Genomic DNA, 13,823 nt, shown 5'->3' with positions numbered 1-13,823 from the left:
CATCTGCAATGTATGCCTGATACCAGGGCAAAGGACTTCAAAGAGTCTGTTTACCAAGTCTGGCAGGAAGGCTACCACAGTATTAGAGAGAGGCCGGTGGAGGGGTTGGAGGGGGAAGGGCGTTGATCCTGCAGCTAAAATTCCTTTCTCTGATTTTTAAAAAAAAGTACACTCAGTGGCCACTTCATTAGGTACCTCCCGTACCAGATTAAATGACCAGTGAGTGTGTGTTTGTGGTCTTCTGCTGCTGTAGCCCATCCACTTCAATGTTTTTGACACGTCGTGCGTTCAGAGATGCTCTCTGCACACCACTGTTGTAAGACGCGGTTTGTCAGCTTGAACCTGTCTGGCCGTTCTCCTCTGTCCACTCTCGTTTTAAGAAAAAACGTTTTTGTGCTGCGGCCTACTGGATTTTTTTCCTTTGTTTTTCTCACGATTCTCTGTAAACTATGGAGACTGCTGTGCTGAAAATCCCAGGAGATCAGCAATTTCTTATTCTGTTTAACCACCCTGTCTGGCGGCAGCTATCATTCCATGGCCGAAGCCACTTAGATAGTGTTTCTCCCTATTCTGACGTTTAGTCTTGACCAAGCCTGCATGTTTTTATGTATTGAGTTGCTGCCCCATGATTGGAGGTGAGGTATTTTCATTAACACAGGTGTGCCTAATAAAGCGTAACTTTACTTCAGGCAATTTTCTTTCACGCCCTCTTCCCCCTCCCCGTCGCTTTCTGTCTTGCCAGGTCCTCTGGACAGGATCTCTGCCGCGAGCTATTCAGTGCAGGCCGGCCATAGCCAGCACCAGACACAAAGATATTTTCCCGCTTCTGGCCCTCTCGCTGCAGCACGAAGGAGACAGTTGGACCGCGGTTTGGCAATAAATGCTCGCATTTATTCTCGGGTCATCGGCACCATTCGGAGCCCCGTGCAATCTAAAACCTTCCCCACTGATGAATTCCCGTGTACTGTGGGGCCGCGGGAATACGACAGGATCTGCGTTAATCCCGCAGCAACGAGCAGCATTGAGGCAGCCTGTAGGGGCTCAGCTTCACTTTGTGTTCGCAGAGGAAAAAGAGAGAATAGACGGGCATTCTGACTGAGCTCTGAATATGTCAGCGCCACTCCTAAGTGCATTCGTATTACTGCTGCTGAGATAGACATTCCTATTCTATTAACCGCAAACAGGGCTCTCTGTGAGCTCCCAGCTCAAACAAAGCAGCTTCACCATTCCTGCTCTCCCAGGGTCTCTGTAGTACAGCTGTGCCGTTTGAGGTCCCCTTGCTATTTGAGCAGCTGTCTGACATCATTATTAGGTGGAATGCTGGTGTTGACACGACCCTGTCAGTAAACGTCCTCTGGAATATAAAATAGCCGTCTGCATTGCTGTCAAAGTGACCCTGATTTCCTTTTGAGTCTGATGAGTAATGGTCCAGTGAAGTGGGGACAACTGAAAGGCAGGCTAAACCCTTTGAGGAGAAGAGCATATGAACTTTGCAGGTCCTGATGGTTGTTAACGCAGACAATTAAGTGGGGCTGCAGGGGTGGTGTTTAAAGGTCTGAATCCCAGGCAGTCTGAAGCACTCCGCAAACAGAAATTTTCTTATAATCCTGTTAGGTATTTTAGTTGGCAGGTGAGGGTTGAAGCCATACACTTCAGAGCAGTCGGAAGTGCAGTTGAAAAAGCACAGGAGGCTCTGCAGATGCTGGAAATCCAGAGCAACACACAAAACGTGCCGGAGGAGCTCGGCAGGTCAGGCAGTGCCAGTCGACGCTTTGGGCCGAGACCCTCCGTCCGGACGCTCTGTCGGAAGTGAGGCCACAAGACAGCCCTGTTTGATCTGTTGGGCCCGTCGAGTCTGCTCACTCATTCCGTCATGGCCGATTTATTATCCCTCTCGATCCCAGAGTGTTGTTCCAGTACCGGGATGTGGCAAGGTAGGGCACTGTGCACGATTTGGGGTACCGTCCAGCATTCTCCCTGATGTCCTGGGCACTATTTAGTGACCGTCACTGAACAAGGTCATCTTCCTTGTTGGAGGCAGCAGCACTGCACTGCTCGTGGAAACCATTGGACGTATGCTTGTCCGAATGCAAACCCGCCAATTTCTCCTGGTCATTTAAGTGCCCAGTGAAGCCATATACCATAGTAGTGGGAAATACTGCTAATAAACACAAGTGGTTGAGCAGATGCTGGAAATCCAGGGTAACACACTCCTCTGCACAAAACTCCTGCTATTCACATATGTCTGCCTACTTTTCGGAGGTACAATAGAGACCTCTCGCCTGAAGTATAGCTACTGGCCCCCCGGCGTTACGAGTGGTGATTCCCACGCGCGGGACGTGAGCACTTGATGGAACGCTCAGCACTGGCGGGGTGTCCTCAGGACGAGAAGCGTGAATCTGTCCGTACGGTTGATCCGTGGGCGAGCGGATGGGTCGGGTTGGCCGCCCGGCAGTCAGACATGGGACGGATAGTTCAGCTGCGGCAAGAAAGCCCCAGAGTCACGTGAAAGGACCTTGTCCTTTCTGCCCCGTCCTTGGAAACACTCTCTCCCTGTGCGAGTGTGCTGGGCACGAGCGATCAGCTGCGTTCTGCTGTGTGCACAGAGGAGTTGCTGTGACCCCCCCCCCCTTCCAGAAACCCGGGGGCCGCACTGTGACCAACAGGAGGTGGCTGCTGGAGTGGAGCAGTTGTCCCCCCAGCTGCTGAGGACGTGCCTGGTTGGCACGCAGGGAAGATGCCAGGAATTCCCCCCAGCGCGAGCGCGGAAGAAGCCCCTGCACCGGGGCTTCACGGCTGCACAATTGGTACCTGCTGGCGCTTTTCATTCGGAGCGAGGAGCTCGATGTCGACAATGGGCTGATTGTCAGGCATTTGACCCTCTGTTTATATAAGCAAACTGAAGTCACTTAACCCCACTGCTCACAAGCTCTCAACTGGAAAGCCGAGTTAAATCCTCCTCTGCAAGTAGCCACCTGTCGCATTCTCCGGTCGGTGTACAGCCACTGCTGACTGTTCCTGCGCTGGGCTCAGTGGGTTACTGGTGGTGGGTTTGGGGCTTCCTGCAGAATATCAGGCCGAAGAAATCCACTGATTGTCACGTTGATAGTGAGTGAGTGAGTGAGAAGAGGATTTTTTTTTCCCTCAGTGACATCCTATCAGTGTCCAAGTCGGTACAACTTTAACATTGAGTAGTTATTGGCTGATTTTGTTTTAAAGAAACCCCAACACCACCAGTCTCTATTTAGCCAACTGCAGAATTCCTAGTTCCTCACTTCTGTTCCAGACCCCTATATACCCAAGTCCAGGTTCCGAGGATATTTTATTCATCTGCCTGTGTTCATACTGTATGTTGCCATAGGTCCCCCAACACCATTTGAAAATTGGGAGCTGGAGCGGGCCATTCGGCCTCTCAAGTGTGTCCTGTTATTGGGTATGAACACAGCTGATCTGATGGTAATCCCACCCCTGCACTTCTGTTGTTGACCCTGTACTGACCCCTGAATCTTGTTTTTCAGTGTGCAACGAAGGGTTCTTCAAGTTCGAGGCCAGCAACAAGCCCTGCCTGGGGTGTCCCGCCAATACCCAGCGCTCGGCAGCAGGGTCCACATCGTGCCCGTGTGCCGAAGGCTTCTACCGGGCCTCCAGTGACCCTGCCACCTCCGCCTGCTCCTGTGAGTACACCCGCAACTTCCTGCACCTTGCACCCCACCCGCGATCCTTCCCAGAACAATGCACGCTAGCTGAGATTCTTCGTGTCATATAGCCCAACTGGTCCGTGATGACCAATAGCACCTTTTAATGCTATTACTTGTACCTGCCTCAACCACTTACTCTGGCAGCTCATTCCATACACTGTACATCTCACCCTCTGAGCGAGCTTGCCCCTCAGGTCCCTATTAAATCTCCCTCCTCCCACCTTCAATCTTGATTCCACAAGCCTGGGTAAAGGGCTCTACACTGACCCTATTGCCCTTCAGGCTGCCCAGAGAAAACTTAGTCTACCCCAGGAGCAATGGTGTGTGATGTTGCTCAAGGAATCTCCTTCGCTGAGCTGCCTACCATGTGGTGGTTTAAGGTCGATGGGAGGATTTGAGAGAAGATTAAAATGATTCAACGTACACTGGTCTGGAACTCATGTCCTGAAAGGAAGAAACTCTCATGAGATGAGACCATAAGAGGAGAATTAGGCCGTTTTGCATACCGAGTCTGCTCCGCCGTTCGAAAGTGACTGGGTTTATTTTCCCTCTCCACCCCATTCTCCCCGTAACCATGTGTGAAAAGTGTCCTCTGTGCTGCCTGCAGACTTGTGAGCCACGGGCGAGAAGGTGGGATTGGGTGGGCACCTGTCTCTAGGCTGGCACAGCGAAAGTGTTCCCTGTTGTAACCTCCCGTCATTCCGACCTGCAGCGTTGCCCTCAGCGCCGGAGGACGTCAGTGCCACCGTCTCGGGCTCCACTGTCCTGCTGAAATGGAGGACGCCCAACGACACCGGGGGCCGCAGTGACCTCACCTACAGCGTGATGTGTGAGCGCTGCACCCGGGGCGGTGGGAATTGCCAGCCCTGCGAGGCCGATGTCCGCTTCACCCGCCAGTCGCCCTTCGCGGAGACCGCTGTCAATGTGCTGGAGCTGAGCCCCTACACCAACTACACTTTCACGGTGGAGGCGCGGAACGGAGTGTCCGACCAGAGCTCAGTACACAGCGTGGCCAAAGTCGTCGCTTACGTCAATGAGACGGGTGAGTGTTGGGCAGGTCGGGAATCATTGCGAGTGCTGAAAAGGTAACATTTTTAAAGGAAGCGCTGATAATACTCAGTTGGCCAGGCAGCATCTGTGACTACTGTTTCCAGCTTTATCTGTGTTAGAGTGGGAGATGGTGTGCATGTTGCAGAGTGGGTAACTAGGAGAGTCCGTCCAGGAGCTGGCGAAGGACACCAGTTCAAATTGTTCCCCATGGTCCATAACATAGGAACTGCAGTGGGAATAGCAAACAGAAAGCTGGGTGAACTTAGGGTTAGCAGGGGGGCAGTGGCCTTTATGTAAAAGAATCATTAAAATGTTCTTCTTTCTCTTCTCTCACCTCTCCTTGCCCGCCCACCTCCTTTCCCCTTCTCTTTCTTCCACAGCCTTCTGTCCATTCCCAGTTTACTTCCCAGCTCTTCACTTCATTCCCTCCCTCTTCAGGTTTACAACTATCACCTTGTGTTTCTCTCACCTCTTCCCCCCCCCCCCCACACACTTTTAAATCTACTCCTCAGCTTTTTTTCTGCTGTCCTGCCAAAGGTTCTCGGCCTGAAACGTCGACTGTATCCTTTTCCGTAGCTGCTGCCTGGCCTGCTGAGTTCCTCCAGCATTTTGTGTGTGTTGTTCAAAATGTACTTGTTTTCTTGAAGCCACTGGACTGGGCAATCGTCCTGGTGGGACCTGTTTGGTCAGCACCGGGGTGTCCCCAGGTTAAATTCGGCTAAGTTACTCGCACAAAATTTTTAACCACTTCTCCTCGCTTCCACAGAGCCTCCAAAAATCACTTCAATTATCATGGAGAACCGAGAGAAGGCTAGCCTGACTCTGTCCTGGACTGTCCCAAACAGGCAGATGGGGAGCATTACAGGCTACAAGATCATGTACAGCAAGAAGGTGAGTGGGTCTGTCTTGGTGAGGGGTGCTATGATTGTCCAACTTCTTTCACGGCTTCAGTAAATAGTGCAGATGGGGAAGTGGGTGCTGAGCTGGTGGCATGGGCCCTAAATATCAAAGACTCTGGCATGGTCTATCAAAGGTCTGCACTGGGAAAACTCCCTTCAGCTTTGGTGTCACTTTCTCAGCAGCTTGACTCCAGATTTGAAACTGGTGAAGGTTTCCTTGCATTTATACGCCTAGGAGAATGGCCAGGGAGAATTTCACACCAGGAGACGCACTTAAACTAGAAGAGATCTGAAGCTAGTTTGCAATTTAATTAAGAGTACAAGTTGGCATGGATGTTGGACTTTTGGACAGCTGCAAGGCGCTGTTACCTTCAATAACATCCTGAAACACAGATACTGTTACATACATTTGAGGACTAGTTACACTAATCCCTCATTGAAACGAGTCAGAAACGCCCTGATTAATTCCCTTGAGGTGTTGCTTGTAAACTGACAAACTGTCAATTCACATTAGCAGAACTCCAGGCAGTACGTGTTATGTAGAAACAAAAGCGATTGCAGATGCTGGATCTAAGGCAACAAGTAAACTGCTGGGAAACCCGCTGAGTTGTTCCAGCAGTTTTTTTTTTGGCATCATATCATCTGGAAAGTGGCGTCCCTGTGTGGATCAGGCTCAAAAAATAAACTTGAGGTAAAGTTATTGTAATTTGAGAGCAGTTTGCAACAGCTACACGCAGAATGCTGGAAGAACTCAACAAGTCAGGCGGCATCAATGGAGGGGAATAAAGAGTCAGCGTTTTGCACCAGTAACTTTCATCAGGATCGGAAAGGAAGGGTAGAAGCCAGATAAAAGGAGGTGGGCAGAGGCAAAGGAGTGTAAGATGACAGGTGACACCAGGTGAGGGGGAAGGTGGGTGGGTGGGGAAGGAGGGGGTAAGAATCTGAAAGGGGATCACAAAATGAACAAATCTGTTGATGCTGGAAATCCAAAAATCAGTCCTGATGAGGGGTCCCAGCACGAAACGTCAACTGTTCACTCTAGGTGCTGTCTGCTGAGTTCCTCCAGCGTTTGGTGTGTGTGGCTGAGAGAGGATAGTCAGAAGAGGTAAAGGGTCGAAGAAGAAGGAATCTGATAGGAGATTCAGATTTGGACCATGAGAGGAAGAGAAGGGACAACTGAGAGAAGCTCCTAAGGAAACAGCAACAGCAGTCGGAGACACTGCTGGCTTCTGGTTCGATGTTTAAAAGCAATACTCCAGGTTCCATTCATGGTGTACCCTCAATGTGTTGGTCTCAGCAGGAGCAACTGTTGAAGATGCTAAACAAGTGTTAACATCCCTGGGCTAAAGCAGGTTACAGGAGCTGATGTAGGCGAGGGGTCAGAGTGCTATGTGCTAGGTTGGTATAGATGAACAAATTCAGTAAGAAAAGTTCCGGTGAAGGATTTTTGACCTGAAATGTTGGTGCTTCTCCCTTCACAGTGGCTGCCTGATCTGAGTTTTCCAGCACACCCTGTCTTTTGTTATTGTAAATGCAAATAAAACCCTGCAGATGCTGGAAAATTGAAAAAAATAGCAGGTCAGGCAGCATATCCGGAAAGAGAAACAGTCAAAGTTTACAAGAGGACTGGAAGTATAGATTGAGTGGACAGTCAGAAACTTTTCTTCCCCCAGCAGAAATAGCTAATGCGAGAAGGCAAAGCATTAAGCTGACTGGAGGAAAGTATAGGGGTGTGTCAGTTGTAAGTTCTTTACACTGACTGGTTGGTGTGTGGAACGCCCTGAAAAGATAAGATACATTAACGACATTTAAGAAACACTTAGATAGACACATGGGTAACAAAAAATTGGAGGGTTGTGGGGGGGAGGTGTTCCATTGAATTAGAGGATGTTAAAATGCTGGCACAACACCAGGGGCCGAGGGGGCTGTACTGTGCTGTTACGTTCTGTGTTCAAAATTTTGGGTCAGCGACTCTCTAAATGAACTAAATTCTTTATTACAAGTCACAGACTCCCAGTGGAGTCAGTATTGGTTATTTACTGTCACTTGTACTGAGATACAGTGAAAAGCTTCTGTGTATACTGTTCATACAGATCAAATCGTTACACAGCTTATTGAGGTAGAATAAAATGAGAGTGCAGAATACAGAGAAAGTGCAGAGCGGGTAGACAATAAGGTCATAACAAGAAGGTCAAGAGTCCATCTTGACATACTAGGGAACTACTCAATAGTGGATTCAGTCTTTTAATAATGGGTGTAATTTAATGGTCAAAGGTTCATATCATTGACAGAGTATGCATGTACAATACAACCCTAATATTCGTCTTCTCCAGATAGCCACGAAATACAAAGAAAGCCACGGGAGTTGTTCAAAGAAAAGACATCAAACCCCCCCCCCACACACACACGAAAAGTAAAAAGAACAAAACTCGCAAACCCCAACCCCCTCATTCCTCGCACTAAAAATAGATTGCCCACATGGAAAACAAGCATCAAAAAAACCTAACCCCCACCGCAAAAAAAACAGTGACAATAAAATCAAACCCCCGTCCCCCTTCACACCTAATCCACACTGGGGTGTGAGTGGCTAATCTGCATGGGAGTCTATCCCTAGACAAAAAGCACACAAACTGCTGAAGGAACTCAGTGGGTCAGGCAGCATCTGTGGAGGAAAATGACGAGTTGACATTGACCCAGCCCAGGTGAAGGGTCTTCAACTGAAACATCGACTGTCCGTTTCCCTCCATCGATGCTGCCTGGCCCCCCCCCCCCCCTGATTTCCATCTGAAGTTTGTTTTTCGCTGTTCCAGATTCCGGCAGCTGTACTATCTCCCGAGCCCATTCCTGAATTCATCTTGAAACTGGGGGGGGGGGGGGGGGAGAGAAAATCGTGCCAATCCTGTTGTGATAACTGTCTACTGCACGTGGTAACTCCACATTTGCAACCTCCCCAGTAAGCACTGGTAGTAGCTGTGCTTTGTGGAGGCTGATCCATTGTTCTGTGAATTACAAAAGCCATGTTGGTCCTGATACTTGCCATTCATGTATTCCTTGTGCTGAAACCCCAGTACATAAAGGTTTTACATATGAATAAGAATCCTTGAGAACCATGTTCCTCTTTATATGATATTGGCCATTCACTGCTCCATTAGCACCTCTTAATCACAGAAATCTCATTGCAACTCCGAACAAGAGAGATCACAAAAGGGAGAAGTTTAATTCCTATTGCTTAACATTCCGCTGACAGCAGCTGACCCCGGGAGGCTGGGGTCAGCCCGCTCTGCCCTGATGGGAGCTTCTGTTTCATGTGACCTTTCCTCCTGGTGTCTGTAGGTGGATCAGCAGACTTACACGGTGCTGCAGTCCAGCAAGAACTCTGTGAAGGTTTCCGACTTGCTACCTGGTACAGCGTACATTTTCCGCGTGCAGGCACTGACGCGGGATGGAGCCGGGTTTTACAGTGAGACTCACGAGTTCCTGACACTTGCAGCAAAAGGTGATTGAATTCTCCTGTTTTTAAGACTTAATGTGTTTGTTGAATCTCCCCCTCCTGTTAATTGAAATCTGGATAAGCAAGGTATATTGAGGAAATAACTTGAGGTGAAAGTTAATTAAATTCATTATTTTTAAAAGATATGAACATTAGCTTTATTTGTCATATGTACGTCAAGACATACAGTACTGTGCAAAAGTCTTGGGCAACCTAGATTTGTTATATGGTTTTGGATGGCCTCCACAGAGCCCTGATCTCAACATCATCGAGGCTGTCTGGGAGAGACAGAAGAGACAGAGGTAAGTAAAACAGCCAAAGTCTACAGAAGAACTGCGGCAAGTTCTCCAAGATACTTGGAACAACTTACCTGTTAATTTTCTTATAAAACTGCACGACAGTGTACCTAAGAGCATTGATGCAGTTTTAAAGGCAAATGGTGGTCACATCAAAAATTGATTTGATTTTGGTTTTTACCGTTTACTGCTCTTTGTAGAAAATTTATTGATGTTTAGAAACTTCATTTCATTATTCCTTATAACTTCTCTGCTTTGCTGATTCTTTGTTACATGTGCTGAAGACTTTTGCACAGTATGTACAGTGAAATGCATTGTTTGTGTCAGCAACCAACACGTCTGCGGCAATGTGTGTGACCATTGCTTCCAGGGTCAACGTAGCATGCCCACTAGTTAGGGTTACTAACTATCTTGGAATGTGGGAGGAACCCCACGTAGTGACAAGGAGAACATACAAACTCCTCACAGACGGCAGCAGGAATTGAACGCCGATCTTCCGGCTTGCGCTGTAAGGCGTTGCACTAACTACATCACTACCACGTTCTACTTGATGAAAGCATGCGATCGGTTTTCGATTGAGCTTTTGGGATTTCCCATTTCATTCTCCCTCCCCCTTTTCCCTTTTAAAAGTCCCCAGGGTGCCTGCAGTCCCTCACAAGAGCTCAGTCTAGTTTGTGAAACTGCTGTCAGTGTGCTCTGTGAATGCACTGGGGTTAGTGCTATGCCTGGCGCTCACTACTGTAGGAACTACCCGGATGGAGGCAGGAAGATGCTTCCAGCCATTTTCAGAGCTGCTTGAAAGGGAGCATGGGACTAGCTCCGCTAATAGGTCTCAAGGTCAAGGCATTAGAATCAGGAGTTTTTCTTAAGGCCCCTGAACTTGCTGTACCATTCTAATGTTAACCCACATGCCTACAACCTCTCACGACAGGCCCCACCCTCTATATTCCTTCATTCACATCCTACACAAACTTCTAACTGCAGCCATGGAAGTAGTTAATGGCTGCACATCCTCTGACTTGACGGATGAAGAATCTGAAACTTTTAAACCTGAGAAGAATTTTATTCTTAAAAACAGGATCTAGTGCTATATTTTAATTTATTCTTATCTCAAGAGTAGCCTCCTCCTTTTTCTGAGCGCATCTCCATTGTCCACCTGTTCTAAAAGCTTCACCAGGAACAAAATAACTCTGTTCAAAATCAAAAGGAAATCCTACACACATAGTGTAAATCTTAAATATAATTCGAGTGTACAGCAGTTGGGACTTGGGAGAAGGAAATAATTCTCTTCTCATTTCCCCCGGCAGATAATAATTGGATAATTCTCGCAGTGGTGATGGCAGCTGCTGGAATTCTTGTGGTCATAATGATCGCCTTTATCTACTTCAGGCGGAGGTGAGTTTTTAACTTGAATCGATTAAATCTTGAGAGGTCTTGGTTGTAGGAGTTCATTTCACTCTGCAGTTTCAGCTGCAGATGTGATTGTTGTCAAGGTAAGAACAGTGAAGTCAAGACCCTTCAGAACATCCAAGTCTTGACTGAACTGTCCCACTCCATTTCCCAACACTGTCTCCAAGACCCTTGACTCCCTCATTATCGAGAAACCCATCAATCTTTGTTTTAAATGAAAGCTCTTGGAAGAGGGAATTCATACAAATTCCTTGGAATAAGGCAGGCAAACGATTTGCCACCCTCTGAGTGAGGAAGTGTCTCCTCATTACAGTCCTGGCATTCTAAGCTCTGAGCGCTGGTTCCACCACACTCCTAAACCAGAGGAAATCGCCTCCCTGCAGCCACACTGTTGAGCCCAGTTAGAGTATCCAAAGCTGCAGTGAGATTACCTCAAACAAGAGAACAACCTGCAGATAGGACAATATCTTCTAAACCTCATTTGTAAGCCAGAAGAGAGGGAGCACAGAGTATCTTTCAAACTGTTCCAGTTAAGCTGATGAGAAATTGCATGTGGAAATCAAATGAACAAATCCGCTCACAGCTCATGATAATTAAAAATGGTTTAGTGTGTAGATTTTGGTGACAAAATTACAAACAATTCCTTCTGAAACCCATATTGGTCTTATATTTTTTCTTCTTGGATTTTTTTTGTGTTTTAATAAACATTTGTTTTGCTTAAAGGAAACATAGTTCCCGAGCCCGGCAGGGTCCCGAGGATATTTATTTCACCAAACACGCTGGTAAGTCTCGTTTAATTAAAGGTCCTCTCTTTAGGAAATGAAGTTGGAGGGCTGGCAGGGGAAGGTTCCTTTTTAACTATTTATAAACCGAGCAACCTTTTTCTGTTGTTCCAATTACTTTGAAACTACATATTTTCAGCAAAGCTTTTCAAATTGGCCCCAATTTTGTGGTCGCCTTTTCTACTGGTGATAGCTGTAAGGCTTGAATGCATCTGGAAAAAACTCTTCGCAAGAACCCACCCCACACCTGGTTTAGTGATCCACCAGTCCCCGAGATTTGGCTGTTGTAGCTCTCTTCTGCGGTCAAACTGCAGTTAACGTATTATTTGTGATCGTTAGTGCTGGCATTTCATCTGCTGAGTATAAGAAAGGACGATGTTTCTATACCGACAGACCAGCTGAAGCCGCTGAAGACGTACGTTGACCCACACACGTACGAGGACCCAAACCAAGCTGTCCTAAAGTTTGCCGATGAGATCCACCCATCTGCCATCACCAAGCAAAAAGTGATTGGAGCTGGTATGTAAAACTTTGTATCTCGACAGATAGTATTTTTTTTTCCCCCAGGGGTAAAATGTCTAGTACCAGAGGGGGTGCATTTAAGGCGAGAGGAGGTCATTTCAAAGGAAGCTGTGAGGGGCAAGTTTTTTTACACTGAGTGGTGGGTGTCTGAAATGTGCTGCCTGGAACGGTGGTAGTGGCAGATACTTCAGGATCATTCAGGAGTCGTCGAAATGGAGGGATATGGACTTTGTACAGGGTTTAGTTAAATTGGCCATTTGAATGCTAATTTAAATGTGGGCTGAATGGCCTGTTCCTGTGCTATACTGTTCTATGACATTCATTTCCAATACCCAGATGTGGAACTGTGCCCTCAGCAGTACACTGACAGCTGAACAGCATCTTAACCGGAGGACCACAGCTGACATTGAACCAAGCCCCCTTACTGTAACTCGTGATAGTACTCTGTCCGTACCTGGTGGTGTTGTCCTGTTCAGCGTGATTTTTGTCTTGATAGATTGTTGCCTTTATTCCTTTCTCAGGTGAGTTTGGCGAGGTCTACAAAGGAATTTTGAAGAAAGGGAGGAAGGAGATTGGGGTAGCCATTAAAACGCTGAAAGCTGGTTACACCGAGAGCCAAAGGATCGACTTTCTCAGTGAAGCAAGCATCATGGGCCAGTTCAGTCATCACAACGTCATCCACCTGGAAGGAGTTGTCACCAAATGTGAGTAACTCAGTCAAATGAAAATAGAGAGTTGGTTGGGGAAATACCCATATTCAATGATCGAAGTGAATGTGTGACTCTCCATTGATGATACATATTTCTCTTGTCCCCTCACAGACAAACCCATGATGATTGTTACAGAATATATGGAAAATGGAGCACTCGATGCCTACCTCCGTGTAAGTAACTACAACATGGATCAGTGCTTAAAGTCTTATTACATCGAAGCCTCTTAAAGTAGTTTTCATTGAAACCTTTTAAACAATAGTATCTGATTTGTTACAACTTTACTGTAGTTCATTCTAATTCCTTGTCTCAGCTGGTTGAGATGGATGTATAAGGCTATCACAGATATCTGTAATGATGTATACGCTCAGTGGCCATATTATCAGGTACCCCGTCTACCTAACAAAGCGGCCACTGAGTCTGTGTTCATGATCTTCTGCTGCTGTAGCCCATCCACTCCCAGGTTTGATGCACTGTGCATTCAGATATGCTCCTCTGCACACCACTGTTGTAGAGCATGGTTGTTTGGGTTACTGCCATCTTGAACCAGTCTGACCATTCTCCTCTGACCTCTCATTAACAAGGTATATTCACCCACAGAACAGCTGCTCAGTGGATGTCTTTTGTTAATTGCACCATTCTGCATAAATTCTGGAGGCTGCTGTGCATGAAGATCCCAGGAGATCAGCAATTTCTAAAATACTTAAACCACCCCATCTGGACCAACAATTGTTCCACAATCAAAGACACTTGGAACACATTTCTTCCCCATTCTGACGTTTGGTCTGAACAACAACTGAACCTCTTGACCATGTCTGCATGTTTTTATGCACTGAGTTGCTGCCGCATGATTGGCCAATTGGATATTTGATAAAACGAGCAGGTGTACCTAATAAAGTTGGCCACTGTTTGTTTCTATATTTTGATACATTTCAACCCTACAGTTGAAATGCATAAAAGTGCATT

At 47.1% G+C, this 13,823-nt stretch overlaps 1 protein-coding gene across 1 annotated transcript in view; it reads left to right on the top strand.

The window, feature by feature from the left end:
* The window catches only part of epha2b (eph receptor A2 b), a 46,383-nt gene that overhangs the window by 21,217 nt on the left and 11,343 nt on the right, over positions 1–13,823 (top strand). The window contains exons 4-12 of the mRNA XM_059951943.1: positions 3,519–3,674; positions 4,411–4,740; positions 5,515–5,639; positions 8,981–9,143; positions 10,741–10,828; positions 11,567–11,625; positions 12,019–12,144; positions 12,669–12,851; positions 12,969–13,030. Coding sequence (XP_059807926.1) covers positions 3,519–3,674; positions 4,411–4,740; positions 5,515–5,639; positions 8,981–9,143; positions 10,741–10,828; positions 11,567–11,625; positions 12,019–12,144; positions 12,669–12,851; positions 12,969–13,030 — 1,292 coding nt within the window. The remainder of the gene's footprint in view (positions 1–3,518; positions 3,675–4,410; positions 4,741–5,514; positions 5,640–8,980; positions 9,144–10,740; positions 10,829–11,566; positions 11,626–12,018; positions 12,145–12,668; positions 12,852–12,968; positions 13,031–13,823) is intronic.

Source organism: Hypanus sabinus, chromosome 27, assembly GCF_030144855.1.
Source record: "Hypanus sabinus isolate sHypSab1 chromosome 27, sHypSab1.hap1, whole genome shotgun sequence".
Taxonomy (NCBI): Eukaryota; Metazoa; Chordata; class Chondrichthyes; order Myliobatiformes; family Dasyatidae; genus Hypanus; species Hypanus sabinus.
Note: the sequence above shows the minus strand (reverse complement) of the source record. Positions and strands in the feature narration are given on the sequence as shown.